Source organism: Chlorocebus sabaeus, chromosome 9 (genome assembly GCF_047675955.1).
Source record: "Chlorocebus sabaeus isolate Y175 chromosome 9, mChlSab1.0.hap1, whole genome shotgun sequence".
In the NCBI taxonomy this organism is placed as follows: domain Eukaryota; kingdom Metazoa; phylum Chordata; class Mammalia; order Primates; family Cercopithecidae; genus Chlorocebus; species Chlorocebus sabaeus.
The window spans coordinates 67,096,959-67,116,903 of NC_132912.1; the positions used below are offsets into that span (position 1 = coordinate 67,096,959).

At 39.5% G+C, this 19,945-nt stretch overlaps 1 protein-coding gene and 1 non-coding gene across 6 annotated transcripts in view; both read left to right on the forward strand.

The window, feature by feature from the left end:
- Positions 1 to 19,945, forward strand: part of CFAP70 (cilia and flagella associated protein 70) — a 107,787-nt gene that overhangs the window by 59,348 nt on the left and 28,494 nt on the right. For all 5 annotated transcript variants that reach the window (XM_073019060.1, XM_073019059.1, XM_073019057.1 and 2 more), the window contains 7 exons: positions 2,373 to 2,437; positions 2,943 to 3,133; positions 4,862 to 4,993; positions 8,708 to 8,833; positions 10,068 to 10,201; positions 10,327 to 10,442; positions 10,639 to 10,860. In XM_073019060.1, the coding sequence (XP_072875161.1) occupies positions 2,373 to 2,437; positions 2,943 to 3,133; positions 4,862 to 4,993; positions 8,708 to 8,833; positions 10,068 to 10,201; positions 10,327 to 10,442; positions 10,639 to 10,860 (986 nt within the window). The remainder of the gene's footprint in view (positions 1 to 2,372; positions 2,438 to 2,942; positions 3,134 to 4,861; positions 4,994 to 8,707; positions 8,834 to 10,067; positions 10,202 to 10,326; positions 10,443 to 10,638; positions 10,861 to 19,945) is intronic.
- Positions 171 to 274, forward strand: LOC119628223 (small nucleolar RNA U13). Its single transcript, XR_005244526.1, has one exon. It is a non-coding gene; the product is annotated as a small nucleolar RNA U13 (small nucleolar RNA).

Here is a 19,945-nt window from a genome sequence, read left to right on the forward strand (position 1 = left end):
CCCGTCTCGGTCTCCCAAAGTGCTGGGATTACAGGCTTGAGCCACCGCGCCCGGCCCCTTTTTATTTTCTAATGATAGCTTTATCGAGATACTATTCACATACCATATACTTTTCTACCACCATCATCTTTCCTTTCATTTTGTTCACCCATTTAAAGTATCCAATTCTGATCCCTTCGTAGTTCATAAGCGTGATGATTGGGTGTTTATGCTCATGCATGAGCTGTGCCTCCCTCAAGCCTTGTTGTGACATCATCATATTAGCTATCTGATGTGAACTTAGAAAAATAAAAATAAAATAAAGTGTACAATTCAGTGGCTTTTGGTATACTCACAGAATTGTGTAGCCATTCCATAATCAACTTTATAAATACTATCATTACCCCAAAAATTGAAATTCCATGTACGTTAGCAGTCATTCTCCTTTTTCTCTCAACCATCGTGCCAACTCCTCCACCCTGAACCCCCAAGCCTAAGCAACCGTTTATCTGCTATTTTTGTCTATCGATTTGCCAACTCTGGAGTCATACAATATGTGGTGACTGGCTTCTTTCATTTAATCTAATGTTGTTAAGGTTTATTCATATTGTGGCATATATTGATACTTAATTTCTTTATTACCAAATACTATTTCATTGTCAAAACAGGAGCAAAAGAGAGAGAGAGAGCAGGGAGGGAGTTGGGGGAGGTGCCACATATTTTTAAATGACCAGATCTTGCAGGGACTTACTCACTATCATGAAGACAGCACCAAGCCATGAGGCATCCACCTCCATGACCCAGACATCTCCCACCAGGCCCCACCTCCAACATTGGGGATTATAATTCAACATGAGATTTGGATGGGGACAAATACCCAAACTACGTCAGTTGCTTCCTCATTTCCCTCAGGTCTTTACTCAAATGTTATCATCTCAGCGAGGCCTTCCTGGTGAAATATGCTCCTGCATTCCACCACCCTCAACCCCCAAAAGAGTCTGTCTGCCTTCCTGCATTATTTTTCTCTATGGGACATATTACTAGCGTATTTATCTTGTTTGTTTATCTTATTTATTGTCTTTCTTTCCCTACTAGAATGTAAGCTCCATGAGAGTAAGAGTTTTTGTCTATTTTGTTTAATGCTCTATTCCCAAACCTAGAAAACTACCTGATGGACAGTAAGCACTCAGTATCTATTTTTATTTTTTTATTTTTTGGGAGACAGAGTCTTGCCCTGTGGCGCAGGCTGGAATGCACTGGTGCGATCTCAGCTCACTGCAACTTCCACCTCCCAGGTTCAAGAAATTCTCAAGTCTCAGCCTCCCGAGTACACCACTACACCCAGCTAATTTTTTGTATTTTAGTATAGACAGGATTTCAGGCTGGTCTCGAACTCCTAAGCTCAGGCAATCCATCCACCTCGGCCTCTCAAAGGGCTAGGATTACAAGCATGAGCCACCACGCCTGGCCTGTCAGTATCTATTTTGAATGAATGAATAACATTGTCTCTGGAGAGGAAACTAGGAGGCTGGGCAATAAGGTTGGAAGGAGATATTTTGCTAGACAGTTTCATACCTTCTAAATTTTGAATAATATGAATGGATTACCTATTTAAATAAATAGAATTAATATTAGTAATTATGAACAGAGGTGTATCATTACATAGGACCTAGTAAGAAAAATAGATTTTGTGAGTTTAATTGTGAACTTCAAGGTAGTTCAATATAATTCAAGGTAGTTCAATATATTTAGCAAGAACCTGAAACTAAAATGGAGAAGAGCTATAACTTAATTCCTTCTAGGTTCTTGTAAGGGCTTCTGAAAACAGAAGGTAGAGGTTTTGGCATAAGTAGATTGACATTGACAAAATGTGGTTTTTTACTCACCTTAAGGTTTGATAGCATTATTGTAATTTAATGAGTCCTATAAATTATGCCAAGAGTACACTTTTATTGTAGACAGGGGGGAAAGAAGAGGTTTTATTTGCCTGTTCCACTCGGATTTCCAAATCGTTCTGTTTTCAGAGATGCTACTGAGTGCCTCTAAAATGTTGATACCCATTTCTTTCCAAAACCCCAAATAGCCCTTGTATACCACAAGTTTTTAAATATGTAAGGGTAAAGCCAGGGCTCAAATTAACCAAAAATACAACTTAGATACTCCCTGAGTAGCTGCTTCCTGACCTCCCTCCTGTATGGTCCATAGCCATATACTTTGCTGTGGTTCACATCTAGGGTTTTACATTATAAAATAGCACAGTGCTCAAGTGCAGTGGGGGAAGAGACCTCAGATCTCCCCGACCCAGACACTTTGAGGGTAAGATATAAGAAAATATACATCTGTAGATAATAAAATGTTTTTTGTTTTTTATTTTTATTCTTTCCTGATAACAGGGTCAAGGAAATGATTCCTCCAAGGCCTCCTCTTACCCGTCGGACAGGAGGAGCTCAGAAGGCAAGTGCCAAAGCCAAGATGAAACGATAAGTAATAAGATATTGAGTGCATGCACTTGATAATTGCATGGACTCTTTCATATGTCTTTCAGAAGGGGTGAAAACTTGTTTGAAGCCTTACGTATTTTCATTGCTGGTTCCATTTGTGATCGATGGCATGTAGCATACAGTGTTTAATCTTTGGCTGCTAGTCTCTAAGCTGGGAAGAAAAGGGCATTTTACATTTAAAGTATTACTGGGTGTGCTGGCACACACCTGTAGTCTCAGCTACTAGGGAGGCTGAGGCAGGAGGGTCGCTTGAGGCCAGGAGTTCAAGGGGGAAGTCCCTCGATCATACCACTGCACTCCAGCCTGGGTGACAGAGCGAGACTTTGTCTATAAAACAAACAAACAAACAAACAAACAAACAAAGTATCATGGGACACAAAACCAAATTCAGTTTTAGACTTCCAATCCATGCTCTTGACCTCTCTGAGGTGTCTACCAGATGTTTTGTGTTTTCTTAGGCAGTGAGTGACTACCACACACAGATCAAGAATATTTCTAGAGCCATTCTAGATGAGTACTACAGAATGTTTGGAAAACAGGTGGCCAAACTGGAGAGTGATATGGATAGTGAAACCTTGGAGGAGCAGAAGTGCCAGCTCAGCTATGAACTTAATTGCTCTGGAAAATACTTTGCTTTCAAAGAACAACTCAAGGTAAAACATTCACTTGTTTAATTACTCCATGGGTTTTTATGGAGCAACTTCTCCACATACTCAGTTCACATTTTCTCCTCTGATTATGTTCAGCTATACTCTTACCTTTCTTGGTTGGGGCAAAGAGCTAAGTTCTCTATGATAGAGTGTCAGGAGAAGCTCCATTCCTGCAGTCTTGGAATAAATTATTACAAATATCCTGAATAGGGCTTTTAAGAAACTAATTATTAACTTGAGGCTGAGCCAGATTTTGGACCAGATTTCATTGTCACTGTAGGAGGCAGAAACTCTGTCTGGTACTGACTCCATAATTAATTCTTCTTGCTTCCCATTCAAATCTCTCTAAAAAAATTAATTTTAGTTTTAAAATTGAAAATGAGACAGTTATCAGAAAGGAGGCCTTAATCATTAGGACTATAGTAGCATGTCTTGAGTTAGGATACATTTAATTACTGGCATTACATTTTACTTTTTAAAATTCAGAATGTATAAACAAAAACAAAAAACTCCAAATCTTTCCCTAATTTATAGAATCACTAAGATTTGAGAAATAGTTAACTTAATAATCATTTATTGAATAATAATGGCTAACATTTATTACATGTTTGCTGTTTTCCAAGCATATTTATCAATGCTTCATATTTTACTAATTTAATCCTTATAACAATCCTATAAAGTAGGTGTTGCTCATTTTATAGATGGGAAAATGCAATATTAGTTGGCTAAGGAATTTGTCTAAAGTCACAGAGATAGTAAAGATCAATGTTGGGATTTAAATTCAGGCAATCTGGCTCCAGAACTCACATTCTTAACTGCTACACTACAGTGCCTTTGTACACACATTTACTATGTGTCCTGCACTGTACTAAACAGATATAAAGAAAGAACACCGAAGTCATAGAGCGAAAAACAACAAATGTTCATGGAAGCAAGAGGGTATGCTCAGCAGGTGGTGTACTCATGTCTCAGTTTGACTCTTGGTTCCACATTTACTAGTTGGGTGACCTTGAAATGTGACTTTATCTCTCTGTGCCTCAGTTTCTTTACCTAGCAACAAGGATGAGGTTAATATTATCACATAAGGTCATTATGAGAATTAAATAATATAATGCATGGATTATAAAACCTGGCAATAATGTTACCTTAGTGGGGAAAAAAGAAGCTGTCCTGGCTATAGCAACATGCTATGTTTATATTTGTACAGCATTTTAAGCTTCTATACTTGCTATCTCTCTTTGGCTTCTCAATCATCTTCTAAAGTAAAATAATAATACCAGAACTACATATCCTCTTAACAAATAGAAAGCTGAGGTACCAAAGCATAAAATAATTTATGAAGTTGTACAGTGGCAGCATTAGAACCAGAATTCCATTCTCTGGATTCTCAGCCCAGCCCTTTCTCCCTTTCCCCTTTGAACCATATGGTCACCATGAGAGACATAATGCCTAAACCTAATGCTCAGATTTTCTTCAGCTTTATGATTCTCTTCATATAGTATGAGCTTTGCGTTGCTTCAATTAGTGATGATGGTGACGTTAAGGAAAGAAGAAATCATACAGAGTATGTTGATTGGGGGAAATTTGGAGAGCCAATACCACCCACCAAGGGAGAAATCAATCGCCTTCTGAAATTTTGATCAGCTTTAGACCAGAAAGCCCTAGAGAGACCCATGCTATCAGCATAGTGCTGGACTGTATTATCAGATGGGTGATCCATATGTCTTGCAGCATGCTGTGGTAAAGATTGTGAGAGAGAAATACTTGAAGACAACATCATTTGAAAGTCAGGAGGAACTGCAGACATTTATCAGTGAGCTCTATGTGTTCTTAGTAGATCAGATGCATGTAGCCCTAAACCAGGTAAGTGTCAAGAACTGAGAGCACTTTCTTTTCTCTGTAGAGCATCAGAGTCTTCTATGAATGATTCCTTCCTTTGTTTATTCAACAAATATTTATTGAAGTGTCTGCTCTGTGCTAGGCACTGAAAACACAAGGATGAGTAAGAAACTCCCTAAGCCTAATTAGTTTAAGACTAATTTTGGAAAAAAACAAGGAGATATGCTCTTTCAATTTCCTAGAAAAATAAATTTCACAACTTTAAAAAATGTGATGGAATTGTCAAAAACAGATAAAATAGGTTGCATAAATTGTGAAATGAAAATTACCATTCTGTTTATTCTGTGAACAGGTACAATTCTTAATTTTTTATTGAAGATCATAAAAGCAAGAAAAATTATGAGTTTTCAGATATTATACCCAAATGACAGTGACACTTCAAACATGGCTTTTCTGTTTGACTGGTGGTCTGCTGTCCCCCCCACTTTTCTGTTTATATTTGTAAGTCTTGCATCTTGCCTTAATTTGCTTATTTTTGTATGTATTCAGGGGTAGTTTATTTGAAACCAGTGACAAAGTTGGAGTCTTTTTGTCCCTTGATAGTGTCTAACCATCTGTGCCTCCTCAAATTCTTTATTCTATTTGCTTTTTTCTTCCTTGTTTTTCTTCTCTACCACCATCACCTCTTATTTCACTTTGTTCTGTCTTCCTGGAGGAGGGTAGGACAGGAGTGTCCAGCATCAAAGGATTAAGAGAACAGTCCTGCCTTGGGCATGGATGATTTGATTTGAAAAGCAATTGAGAGTAGAGCTTGAGAAAAAGAAGTTTTGACTTTTTCCTCACTAGTAGTTGGGAACAATACATTGAATTATTTTACACTGAGGTATAATATGATCGGGTTTACATTTGCTAAAACACTCTGATAGCACTATGGAGGATGAGTTAGAGGTGACAAAACTGTGATATTAGTTGATTATTACATAATAAGGAGGAAAAAGTTTAAGTTAAGTTTCAATGGGTGATTGATACCATTCAGTACTTCTTGGTTGATACTAAAAAGAAAAGAAAAACATTAACCAGGACATGGAAAGCAATTATGAGTAAATTTGGTGGGAGGCAGATGGTACTGAATTCACTTTTGAACATAGGCTCTAGTGGGGTTTTGCCCAAGATAGAGATCTGAGCTAGAGATGAGATTTGGGGAGCCATGATATATGGATGCTATGGTCATAGATGAGCTGCCTGAGAAAAACATGAGAGAAGACAGCTGGCAGTAGAACCCTAGGAAATAACATTTAAGGAATGAATGAAAAATTGAAGGAGACAAGTGGGATTGTTAAAGAGGCAAAGAGCCAGAGACAATGGTGTCACAGAAGCCAAAGGAAAAGAATTTTAAAGAAAAGTGGTCAACATTGTCAAATACTCCTAGGAATTCAAGAAAAACAAATCTGAAGTCTTCATTGGATTTGACAATAAGGAAGTTATTGTTAACCTTTACATAGCAGTATTATTGGGCTAATGGGGGGATTCAAATTATAATGAATTGAGGAGTAAATGAGCAATCAAGAAACAGATGAATATAAATTCAAGTTGGATGATGAAGGAAAAAAGTGGAAAAGTAGTAGATAGAAGTTATAGGGATTTTCTTCCCTCCCTCCCTCCCTTCCTCCCTTCCTCCCTCCCTTCCTCCCTTCCTTCCTCCCTCCCTCCCTCCCTCCCTCCCTTCCTCCCTCCCTCCCTCCCTTCCTCCCTTTCTCCCTTCCTCCCTCCCTCTCCTCCCTCTCCTCCCTTCATCTCCTCCCTTTCTCCCTTTCTCCCTTTCTCTCTTTCTCGCCCAGGCTGGAGTGCAGCAGTGCAATTGTGGCTCACTATAGCCTCAACTTTCCAGGCTCAAGCAATCCTGCCACCTCAGCCCCTCAAGTAGCTGGGACTATAGGTGCACACCACGTCTAGCTAATTTTTCTATTTTTTTTTTGTAGAAATGGGGTTTCACCATGTTGCCCAGGCTGGTCTCGAACTCTTGGACTCAAGCGATCCACCAGCCATGGCCTTCCAAAGTGCTGGGATTATAGGCATGAGCCATCCGCTCCCGGCCTGGGATTTTCTTTTTAAGATGAAAAAGACTTGAGCACATGCACAGGTTTGGGAAAAAGTCAGCAGAGTGGGAGAAGCTGAAAATTGAGGAAAGAGGGGATAATTGATGGCAGGCTCAGGGTATACACCTGGGAAAGGGCCAAGACTTTAAATGGAAGGATTAACTTTGAAACAGAGAAGGCTGCAACACCTCTTTCTCTGAGACTGAAAAGAAAGTGATACAATAGATCCAGAAATACATAATTTAGCTAGGGAGTGTAATAGTTGAGGGATTTCTTACTTAGTGATTTATATTATCTCTGTGAAGTAAGGTCTTTACTGAAAGTGAAGGGGATGAGGATTGAATGAAAAACTTGAAGAAGAGAAGAAAACTTAGATACTGCATAGCATTATGGAATATGCTGCTAAGCAAAGACAAATACATAGATTACTAAGGGTATTAAAGGTCTCCAGCTAAGACTGAATGCCACAGGAGTTTGTGGCAGCTTAGATACCAGTCTCTGTGTCTATGCAGTTTTCCTTAGGACCAGTTAGCTGCTCTTGTTTTAGAATGAAGAAGTCAGATTGTATGATTGTTTTAATTTGAGAATTTTCAGGACAAATGCAGGAGAGGGACAAGGATGCCTGAGATGAAAGTATGCTGGTGAGAGAGTAGCCTGAGTGGGTAATCATGAGGTTCAGACTGATCCATTTGGGAAGTGATGAGCTTATTGGAACTGAAGGAAATAAAGTCAGCAGTTTTCAGTGCGCTAAGTAACAAAAAGGTGGAAGACAAGACGTGGAATGTTGGATCTGGGAGTGGGATATTAGAGTATTCTGTTTTGGGTGCAGAAGTGCATTGCTGCAGGGATTTGGGGCTCAAGATAATCAAAACTAAAAAGAACAGGACAAAAGCATTAATCAATGGTCAGAAACTCTCTTTGGCCTATCTCAAATTTGGCATCACTGTCCACATTTCTTAGCAGTTGTCCTTATTAAAGTCACTGATGTTATTTTGACTTCTAATTAAATAATTTTGTGGACTCTTTCTTGACCATAGCTTCTGACTCAAGAGATTCCTAATTACACCAGACCTGCTCTCCCAATCTGTGTGTGTAGGATATATTCTTTTTCTGGTTTTCCTCCTTTTTGTTTCCTTTGAAGGATCTATCAGTCTATATTTCTTACTAAAACTATAGATTTGTCTTCTAAAGCTTTACCCTTAATCTCCTGTTTTTCTTCACATTTAAAGACCCTAGCCAGGGCTTGCCAACCTTTTTCATGTCATGATGCAAAAAAAAAAAGATAATATTTGTCATATACACTAGAGAAAATGAAGGAAGCTGTTTGAGTTCAGAGGTGACCTGCACAGGGACTATGAATGCCCTGAGGGTTGAGGCAGTCATTTCTGCTCTAAGCAATTTTTACTTACTTCCATGAGTTCAGACTGTTGGTATTCAGATACCTGAGCTTCTCTTTCACCCTTGACATTTCTCTCCTGGTTCACTCTTATTCTTTTACTTTTTTGGCAAGACTGTCATTATAGATGTCAATCAGTATCATTTTAGATGTCATGACTGGATCTCATATTGGATTTATGCTTATGAAATCTCTGTACTTGTAATTGTTTCATTTTTGTCTACCTAACATCTTGACGTTGACAAGACCATGCCAGATGATGTCCAAGGCACTATTGCAACCATTTTTACAAGCAGTGAACAGCTTCGACTCTTTGCATTTGAAGCAGAAGTCAATGAGAACTTTGAGATGGCAGCAGCTTATTATAAAGAGGTAATTAAACATCTTCACAGTGATTGCTAGTATTATTTGTGAAATATGGGCATAATAAATAGTCGTTTTTGATTGTTTAAAATCCAACTTGATGGGTGAACGTGTAGACAAATACAACAATAAAATAGAGTCCAAAAATAGGCCCCTACAAATAAGGTCATTCAACTTTTGACAAAAGAAATTCAATGGTGAAAGGATAGTCTTTTCAGTAAATAGTGTTAGAACAATTGCAAAAAATAAAATAAACCTCAACCTTAAACATTTTACAAAAATCAACTCCAAATGGAACATATATCTAAATGTAAAACGTAAAACTATAACACTTTTAGAAGAAACATAGGACAGAATCTTGACCTGGAATCAGAAAGAGTTCTTAGACATGACACTGAAACATGATCGATCAAAGAAAAATGTGATAAAATGGAATTTCATCAAAGTTGAAAATGTTTGCTCTATGGAGGTCATAAGAGAAAGAAAAGAAAAAGTACAGATTAGGAGAACATATTTATAAAACATATGTATCACAAAGGATTTGTATCCAGAATATAAAGCACTCTCAAAACTCAAAAATATTTGTACATAAGCATTCGTATGAGTACCTATTTTTAATTATTTTGGCTATATACTTACGAATGAAATTGCTGGGACATACAGTAATTCTGTGTTTAACTTTTTGAGAATTTTGAGGCATTTCACTGGGATTTTTATAGGGATTGCCTTGTATCTGCAGCTTGCTTTGGATAGGATTGGCATCTTAACAATATTAAGTCATCCAATCCATGAACATGGAATGTCTTTACATTTATTTATGTCTTTTTAAATTTCTTGAAGTAATTTTTATAGTTTTCACTCATCATGAAGTCAATTTTTCAGATTTATAGATAAACTTATATTTGCCATCTGAAGATTACTGCAGAGATTATTATATATGGTTGATATACAATACAATGAATCTTTAGGCTCCCAAGGTGAGTTTAAAGTGACCAGAATACTGACACTAGGAATAAATAGCTTGATGATTCAAATTTTTAATTATATTAATACTTTTTTCAACCACCTACTAAAGGCCAGAACAGTGATTGCGCTAGGCGTTTGAGATTCAGTGATAAACAAAAAAGAAGTCATAATCTCTGCTTTCATAGAACTTAAGTATTTATCATGTTTACCATGTGATGTTGTATGCATAAAAATAGGACATAGTATCACAAATAATCTTGGCTCTCCTGATGCTTAGAGATTGGTCCGTGAGCCCCAGAATCTGGATCACTGGTTGGACTATGGTGCCTTCTGCCTCTTAACTGAAGACAACATCAAAGCACAAGAGTGTTTTCGGAAAGCCCTTTCCCTCAACCAGAGTCATATCCACAGGTATAGGTGGAAAGGAGATGAGGAATCAGTGGGAAGGAACAGATAAGTTTCTACATGAAATTGTCTTGGTTCCATAAATGTGACATGGGACCATGTTGTTAATCATGTTGGTGATCTTTTCTCAGCTTGTTGCTGTGTGGTGTCCTGGCTGTCCTGTTGGAGAACTATGAGCAAGCAGAAATTTTCTTTGAGGATGCTACTTGCTTGGAACCAACTAATGTTGTAGCCTGGACTTTACTTGGTAGATATTTTCCTGTTATCTGAATGTGTTTTCTCCCCATTATAAGATTCTCGCTTTTTCCTTTCTCTTCTTCAGTGGCTCATCATGTAGTTCTTAAACTTTGGCAAAATATGGAAAAAATAAGTGAAATACAATTCTTTAGTATATGATAGTGGGGAAATAGTCATATTTATTTCAACATTTTTTCTTTCCCCAGGTTTGTACTATGAAATTCAAAACAATGATATTCGAATGGAAATGGCATTTCATGAGGCCTCCAAACAGCTTCAGGCACAGATGCTTCAGGCACAAGTAACAAAGCAAAAGAGCACTGGTGTTGTAGAAGACATTGAGGAAAGAGGGAAGAGAGAATCTAGTTTAGGCCCTTGGGGAATCACAAATGGTTCTGCAACAGCAATCAAGGTGGAAGCCCCAGCAGGTAGGGCCAGGGAATAGAGGTGATGAGTGGCTATTAGAAAAATTACTGCCAGGTGTGGTGGCTCACACCTGTAGTGCTAGCAACCTGGGAGGCTAAGATGGGAGGATCACTTGAACCCAGGAGTTCAAGGTTGCAGTGAGCTGTGATCATGCCACTGCACTCTAACTTGAGTGACCAAGATCCCATCTCTAAAACAAAATTTAAAAAATAAAAAGAAAAGTACTGGCCTTAAGAACAGAAGCTGGCACATGGTAGGCACTCCGTAAATATTTGTCAAATGAATGAATACATGGAGTTTAAGTGATTTCAGGGATACCAGGAAAAACTCTTAACTTCTAAATATTTCCTCATTCATATGATTAGTGATCTGAAGCTTCTACTGTTGAGATTCAATTGTTTTAATCTTAGAGAATTTACTGTCTTTAAAAGGAGTACCATTCTAACAGAGTAAATTTAATTCCCCCCCCTCACTTTTCTCTCTACCACATGAAGTCCCTCTCTTACGATTCTCAAATGTATTTATTTATGTACTCCCTTTCCCCCACTGTTCTGTGATTCTCTTTTCTTCCACTTTAGGATATCAGCCATTCTAATGTGTGGTATGTGTGTTTTTGTTTGTGTGTTCCTTGCATGTGTGCATTATTATTTTGTGTGCCTACATTTTTTAACAGTTTGAGGTGTAATTGACATTTCAAAAACTGCACATATTTAATATGTACAATTTGATAAATTTTGACATATGTGCACAATCAAGAAAACATCACCACAATCAACATAGTGAACATATTCATTGTCCCTGAAACTTTCCTCATGCCCAGTTGTGGGCATCTCTTTCTCCTGCTCCCATTTCCAAACAACTACTGATCTGCTTTCTATTACCATAGATAAGTTTGCATTTTCTAGAATTTTTGAATTCTAGAAAACACCTGGAATTTTCTAGAATTTCCAGAATTAAATAGAATCACACAGTATGTACTCTTTTTTATCTAAGCATAATTACTTTGAGATTTAAACATGTTGTTGCTTATATCAATATTTCATACCTTTTTATTGCTAAGTAGTATTCCATTGTATGGATATACCACAATTAGTTCATCCATTCACCTGTTGATAGATATCTGTGTTGTTTTTAGTTGGGAACTATTAAAATAAAAGTACTATGGACATTCATCTACAAGTCTTTTTTTTTTTTTTGAGATGGAGTCTTGCTCTGTCACCCAGGCTGGAGTGCTGTGGTGCAATCTTGGCTCACTGCAACCTCTGCCTCCCAGGTTCAACCAATCCTCCTGCCTCAGCCTCCCAAGTCGCTGGAACTACAGATATGTGCTGCCACACCTGGCTCATTTTGTGTTTTTAGTAGAGACAGGGTTTCACCTTGTTGCCCAGGCTGGCCTCAAATGCCTGACCTCAGGCGATCTGCCTGCCTTGGCCTCCCTAAGTGCTGGGATTATAGGCATGAGCCACCACGCCCAGCCTCTTGTTATTTTTAATATGGATTTTGTTAGTAATTATTTACCCCATTCAACTTGCATTTTGTTTTTTGCATCCTCTGCCTTTTTCTCTTGGTAAGTCTTGGCAAAGGCCTAACATAATCTTTTCAAAGAACCAGCTTTGGTTTTGTTACTCTTCTCTATATATGTTCTTTAAATCATTGATTTATGCTTCTAAAGTTTAAATGTTTCTCTTTATTTTTTTGAGTTTGAAATGTTACTCTTTTTCAGTTTATGTTCATCATCTTTATGTAATCATATCAATTTTTTGTTGTAAAATCAATTCTATTAGCCTGAATTTAATGTAAAATAGAGCCTGCATCAAGAATTTAACGCTAATACTTTAATTAGAAGAGTTAATTTCAGTACAGGCAGAGTGAAGAAAAAATGGTATGAGAGGCAACGAAGGCTATGAACCAATATAAGGTGACACCTTATGTCTACATTAGCCATTTCATTATGATAAACTGCAAAGAATGCAACTGGTTGCTTTGCAGGTAAACTTGCTTAGTCTTGTGGGACATCTCCAAGCATTCAGGCTATACAGGGAAACCATGAATCTGAATAATACGGGAGGGAAGAAGGAAGGAGAACCTGTTCTTTTGTCTCTTCTCTTCCATTGGTCAAAATTAATCAACTGTGGAGTTAATTGCACCCATACTTCTAAGTTTTATAGTCTGGTCCTCTTGGTAGGAAAATGAAAGGAGTCAGCAAAAGGTGGTGGGATTATCATTGGTTCTTATAGGTTTTGAGTTAGGCAGTGAAGTTAAGAGCAATGTTTTTGGGGCAGGGGGTGGATCTCACAAAGTACATTCTCAAGGGTGGGGAGAATTATAAAGAACCCTTTTGCCTTGGGGGGAACATTTCCCATCTGAAAAAAGAACATAGGGATGCCAGCACCCCTAGTCATTTTCCGATGAGCATTAGCCATAGAGCGTCCTCTATGGTCCTAATGCTTATTCTTTTCCAGGGTTCATAACCACCCATGGACCTCTGGTTATCGGATTAGTTATGCTCACTGATGTAGCAGTCCTGCACCTGTTTTCTCGCCTCTCTTAACCACAAAAAAAGGGGTCCAGGCTGCTGGATTCTAGTGGTCCTTTACCAGCATGCCCAACATTGCCATTGCACTCAGGGGTGAGTTCCTTTCCAGGGTGCGTAACCACCCATGGACCTCTGCTTATCGGATTAGTTACACTTCCCGATGTAGCAATCCTGCACCTGTTTTCCCGCCTTGACCACAAAGAAAGGGGTCTGGGCTGCTGGATTCTGGTGGTCCTTTACCAGCATGCCCAATATTGCCTGTGCACTCAGGGGTGACTCCTAGAGCTGAACTGGGCTCCTGAGTATTTCATAACAAACCAACTGCCCCATCAAGATACATTCCTATAAACAACAGTTCTTATGCAAATTCATTTCAGAGAGGGTGTAGCTAACCTTTTGAGTCAGGATTGAGATAGTCTTTTGATTCTATAAGCGCTTTAAGGCTTGGCTGAGTGCAAACAGCTCGCACATTTGAGAAGACCAATTATTAGGCAATTTTTTAACTCTGCTTCCACAGGAGTCTCCATATCAATTACTAAATACCCACTGGGGTTTTTTCTCAATCACCTGGGAGGAACCATCTATCATCCTGTCCTGAAGGGAGCTCCTCCTAGGTCTGGTCGACATTGTATGGTAATTAAGATTTAAATCCTGTTGTTTCGTAGAAGGGGTTCGGGTTTGGGAGATGCACCAGACACAGTCAGCAGGGAGAGCTTGTGTGTTTTCATGAAGAATTATGTCAAGCTAGGTAATGGATGAGGAAGAAATTTGGGCTTGACTGAAGTAATGGGGGCTGTCCATGAAGCCTTGCAGCAGTACAGCCCAGGTAATTTGCTGAGCCTGATGGGTGTAAGGGTCAGTCTCCAAGTGAAAGCAAAGAGAGGCTGGGATGAGGGGTGCAGGGGAATAGTGAAAAAAGCATCTTTAAGATCAAGAATGGAATAGTGAGTTGTGGAGGAAGGTATTGAGGACAAAAGAGTACATGGGTTGGGCACCACAGGGTGGATAGGCAAAATAATTTGGTATAGACAAATTCAAAGTGCCATTCTCTGGCCACTTGGAACAACTGTCGAGTTTGTGCTGGGGCCAAGAGGTATTGCAGAAGAAAATAAGATGCTTAGATTTTAGGTCAGGCGAGAGTTGAAGAGGTTTTAAGTTCTTAAGAACACAGGGTAAGGGAGAAGAAGGAGGAATGGAGGGTGAAAGGTTGCCCATAGTGAAGGACGCAAGTTTTAAGGGAAGGGTAGAGATGCGGAGAAGGGGGTGGGGAGCAGCCCTGGGCTGCAACATGGGTGAGCAGCCAAAGCAGGCGTCCCTGCAATTCACTTGCCACCAACGGAACGTGGGTGAATGATCAAGGCAGGCGTCCCCGTGGAGATCAGACACCAATGGAACATGGGTGAATAATCAGAGAGGCGTCCCGCAATGATTTAACACCAAGGGAAGGCTGCCTTCCCGAGTCCGTGACCGGCGCCGGAGTTTTGGGTCCACGGATAAAACATGTCTCCTTTGTCTTTACCAGAAAATGAAAGGAATTGAAATTAACAGAAGAGAGAGATTGAAGGGTGGCACCAAGATTGAAAGGAGAAAAGGTTGAGGGATAGTGAGAGAGGTTGGAGAAGAGTAAAAAGAGGCCGCTTACCCGATTTAAAATTGGTGAGATGTTCCTTGGGCTGGTTGGTCTGAGGACCCGAGGTCGTAGGTGGATCTCTTCACGGAGTGAGGATGAGGACAGCGGACTGGTCTCCTGAAGGAGTCCGGCTGACCCGGGTCTTCAGCACCAAATGTTTCACACCTCCGTGTGAAGAGATCACCAAACAGACTTTGTGTGAGCAACAAGGCTGTTTATTTCACCTGGGTGCAAGTGGGCTGAGTCCGAAAAAGGAGTCAGCAAAGGGTGGTGGGATTATCATTGGTTCTTATAGGTTTTGGGGGCAGGGAGTGGATCTCACAAAGTACATTCTCAAGGGTGGGGAGAATTATAAAGAACCCTCTTAAGGGTAGGGGAGATTACAAAGTACATTGATCAGTTAGGGTGGAGCAGAAACAAATCACAATGGTGGAATGTCATCAGTTAAGGCTATTTTCACTTCTGTGGATCTTCAGTTGCTTCAGGCCATCTGGATGTATACGTGCAGGTCACTGGGGATATGATGGATTAGCTTGGGCTCAGAGGCCCGACAGATATACTCTAATACACTATAGATAAGTCAAAATGGGATACTAAAAAATGTTCACATAATTCACAGAAGGCAGAAAAAGGAAAATAGTAGAATAAAAAGCAGAGAGAACAAATAGAAAACAAATAATAAAATGGCAAACTTAAACCCTAATATAGATAAATACTATGGTAGGCTGAACAGTGGCTCCCCAAAAGATGTTCATGTCCTAATCCCTGGGACCGGGCAATGTTACCTTATATAGCAAAAGAGACTTTGCAAATGTGGTCAAGAATCTTGAAACGGGGAGATTATCTTGGATTGTCTGGGTAGGTCCAATGTAATCACAAGGGTCCTTATATGAGAGATGTGAGAGAAGTCACAGACAAAAAAAAAGACAATGTGATAACGGAATCAGAGGGCCAGAGAAAGATATTTGAAGATGCTATGCTTCTGGCTTTGAAGTTGGAGGAAAGGGGCTACAAACCAAGATATATAGGTAGCCTCTACAAGCTGAAAAGACAAGGAAATAAATTCTCCCTAGAGCCTCCAGAAGGAGCTAGCCCTGCCAAATCTTGACCTTAATCCAGTGAAACTGATTTCAGACTTCTGGCCTTGAGAAATATGAGATAATATGTTTGTGGTGTTTTAAGCCACTAAGTTTGTAGTAATTTGTTACAGCAGCAATAGGATACTAACATAATTACATTCAATGGAAATTGTCTAAACATACAAATTAAAAGACAGAGACTGGCTTTAAATAGCAATTTTTAAAACCTCAACTATATGTTGTGTACAGGAACCTCATTTCAAATATAATGATATAGACTGAGTGTAGTGGCTTATGCTTGTAATCCCAGTGCTTTGGGAGGCTGAGGTGGGAGGATCGCTTGAGGCCAGGAGTTTGAGACCACCCTGGAAAACATAGTGAGACCCTGTCCCCAAAAATCCTCAAACATAGTGATATAGATAAATTAAGCATAAAAGGATAAACAATAAGAGCTTATGAACCAATAAGAGTAAGCTGGAGTAGCTATGTTAATATTAGACAAAGAAGACTCCAAAGCAAAGAAAATCAGTTGAGACAAAGAGAAACATTAAATAACAATAACAGGGTTAATTCACCAAGGAGACATATACCAGTTCTAAGTGTGTTTACACTAAACAACACAGCTTTGCAAGATAATGAAGCAAAAACTATCAGAGCTGAAGGGAGATGCAGACAAATTCATACTTCACATTTGGGTGTGTCTCACCCCTATGTCATATCAATAGAAAGATAACAGGAAAATCTGGCCAGGTGTGGTGGCTCTTGGCTCACTCCTATAATCCCAGCACTTTGGGAAGCCAAGGCTGACAAATCACTTGAAGTCAGTAGTTTTGAGACCAGCCTGGCCAACATGGCAAAACCCTGTCTCTACTAAAAATACAAAAATTAGCTGGGTGTGGTGGTGCACGCCTATAATCTGAGCTACTTGGGAGGCTGAAACAGGAGAATCGCTTGGACAGCAGAGGCAGAGGTTGCAGTGAGCTGAGATTGGGCCACTGCACTACAGCCTGGGCAACAGAGCAAGACTCTGTCTCAAAAAAAAAAAAAAAAAAAAAGGAAAGATAACAGGAAAATTTCTCAACACTTAGAAATGATCAATACATTACTAAATATTCCTCTAATGAAAGATGAAGTCACAGGGAAATTTGAAAATATATTGAACTGAATGAAAATAAAAATATAACTTATTAGCTGGGCACAGTGGCTCATACCTGTAATCCCAGCACTTTGGGAGGCTGAGGGAGGCAGATCACCTGAGGTCAGGAGTTCAAGACCAGCCTGGTCAACATGGTGAAACCCCGTCTCTACTGAAAATTTAAAAATTAGCCAAGTGTGGTGGTGCGTGCCTGTAATCCCAGTTACAGGGAGGCCCATGCAAACCCTGTTTTAACATCCTTTTGGTAGCAGACTGTTGTTTTGTCCCATACATTCAGGTCTGTGAGCCAGTGTGGAATCCATCATGGTTTGGTGTGGCCCACCTGGGACTGTGATATTGGCATAGTTTTTGTGTGTGTGTATGACATTCATGTTTTGTCATGTTCATTCCTTTCTCCGAATCCTATCATTGTGTTCTTACAGCTGTGTAATATGAGTGGTGCAATTTTGGATACGTGTGAGGGGGATTTTCAGGGTAAGCTGGCCCAGGCCTCGCCCCTCCACCCCGATAGCTAGCCAGGCCAGCTGCCCAATCCTCCCCTCTGCTCCTCCTCTCTGCATGTGGCTCAGACCATCCACATGGCTGCTTCGTTCTCCAGCCTTCCTCAGCCTTCCCCAGCCTTCCCCAGCCTCAGCAAGGATGAGTTGATCCATGAGCTTATTTGGCTTTGGGGGATCCCTGGCCTTTTTTTTCTCTTCATTAGGAGGAGCTGGGGGAGAACCCAGTCAGCCCCTTTTCCTCACCTTTTCTTTCGCTAGAATCGTGTCTGTATATCCACAAGTACCCAGTGTTTAGCTTCCATTTATAAGTGAGAACTTGCAGTATTTGGTTTTCTATTCCTGCATTAATTCGCTTAGGATAATGGCCTCCAGCTGCATCCATGTTGCTGCAAAAGACATGATTTTGTTCTTTTTTGTGCTGTGCAGTACTCCATGGTGTGTATGTACTGCATTTTCTTTATCCAGACCACCATTGATGGGCACCTTAGCTAGATTCCATGTCTTTACTATTGTGAATATTGCAAGCACGTGTCCTTTTGGTAGAAAGATTTGTTTTATTTTGGATATATACCCAGTAATGGGATTGAAACTCTATATTCAATGACATGACATCGGTAGCTTGATATTGGCCATGGTAGGAAAATTTACATCATGGAAATCAGCAAACCAGGCTCCACACACATCCCTGACAGCCAACAGTTAAACATTTACCATCTCATCACTGGACATATAGGAAAACTTCAAGTTTTTGGAAATATGCACTTCTAAATAACCCACAGGTCACCAAGGCAGGCAGATCACTTGAGGCCAGGAGTTCGAGACCAGCCTGCACAAAATGGCAAAACTCTGTCTCTACAAAAGTTAAAAAAATATATATATAGCCCAATGTGGTGGCATGTCTGTAGTCCTGGCTACTAGGGAGGCTCAGATGGGAGGATCATGTGAGCATGGGAGGTCGAGGCTGCAGTGAGCTGTGATTGTGCCACTGCACTCCAGCCTGGGTGACAGTGAGAGTCTGTCTCAATAAATAAATACATACGGAGCTAAATAAATAAATAATCAACCCACAGGTCGAAGAATAAATCACAAAGGAAATTAGAAGATAGTTTGAACTTGCCAGGCACGGTGGCTCATGCCTGTAATCCCAGCACTTTGGGAGGCCAAGGCGGGCAGATCACGAGGTCAGGAGATCGAGACCATCCTGGCAAACATGGTGAAGCCCTGTCTCTACCAAAAATACAAAAAAATTAGCCAGGTGTGGTGGCGGGCGCCTGTAGTCCCAGCTTCTCAGGAGGCTGAGGCAGGAGAATGGCGTGAACCTGGGAGGCGGCGGAGCTTGCAGTGAGTGGAGATTGCGCCACTGCACTCCAGCCTGGGCGACAGAGCGAGACTCTGTCTCAAAGAAAAAAAAAAAAAGAAAATAGTTTGAACTTAATCATAATGATGGCAAAACAAATCAAAATGTGTGGGATTAGCTAAATTATTTTCTAGAGAAAAGTTTATAGCTATAAATGCTTATATTGGAAAATAAGAGATGTCTAAAATCAATGATCTAAGATTCTACCTTAAGAAGCTAGAACAAGAAAATCCAATTAAACCCAAAATAAGTAAAAGGAAATAAATAATAGCCCAGAATAGAAATCAATGAAATAGAAAACAGACAAAAATAGAGACAATCAATGAGACCAACAGCTGTTTGTTTCAGAAGATAATGAAACAGATAAATCTGATCAGGAAAAAAAGAAGTCACATTACCAATATCACAAATGAGAGAGAGGACATCACTGAAAATCTTATAAATATTAAAAAGATAATAAGGAGAAGTTATTAACAACTTAATGCCAACAAATTTAACAACCTAAATGAAATGTATGAATACCTTAACAGACATAAACTAACAAAGCATACTCAGGAAGAAACAATCTGAATAGCCCTGTATCTCCTAAGGAGGTTAAGTGCATAATAAAAACCTCTCACAAAGAAAACTTCAGGCCCAAAAGGCTTTATTAGTGTATTTTATTAAATATTTAAGGAAGAAATAATTTCAATCATACCACATGTTCAAAAAATAGAGAAAAAGAGAACATGTCCAAACTCATAATTTGAGAACAGTAATCACCCTGGTATCAAAACCAGACAAAGTCATCCCAAAGAAAGAAGAGTACATACAAATAACTTTCATAAGC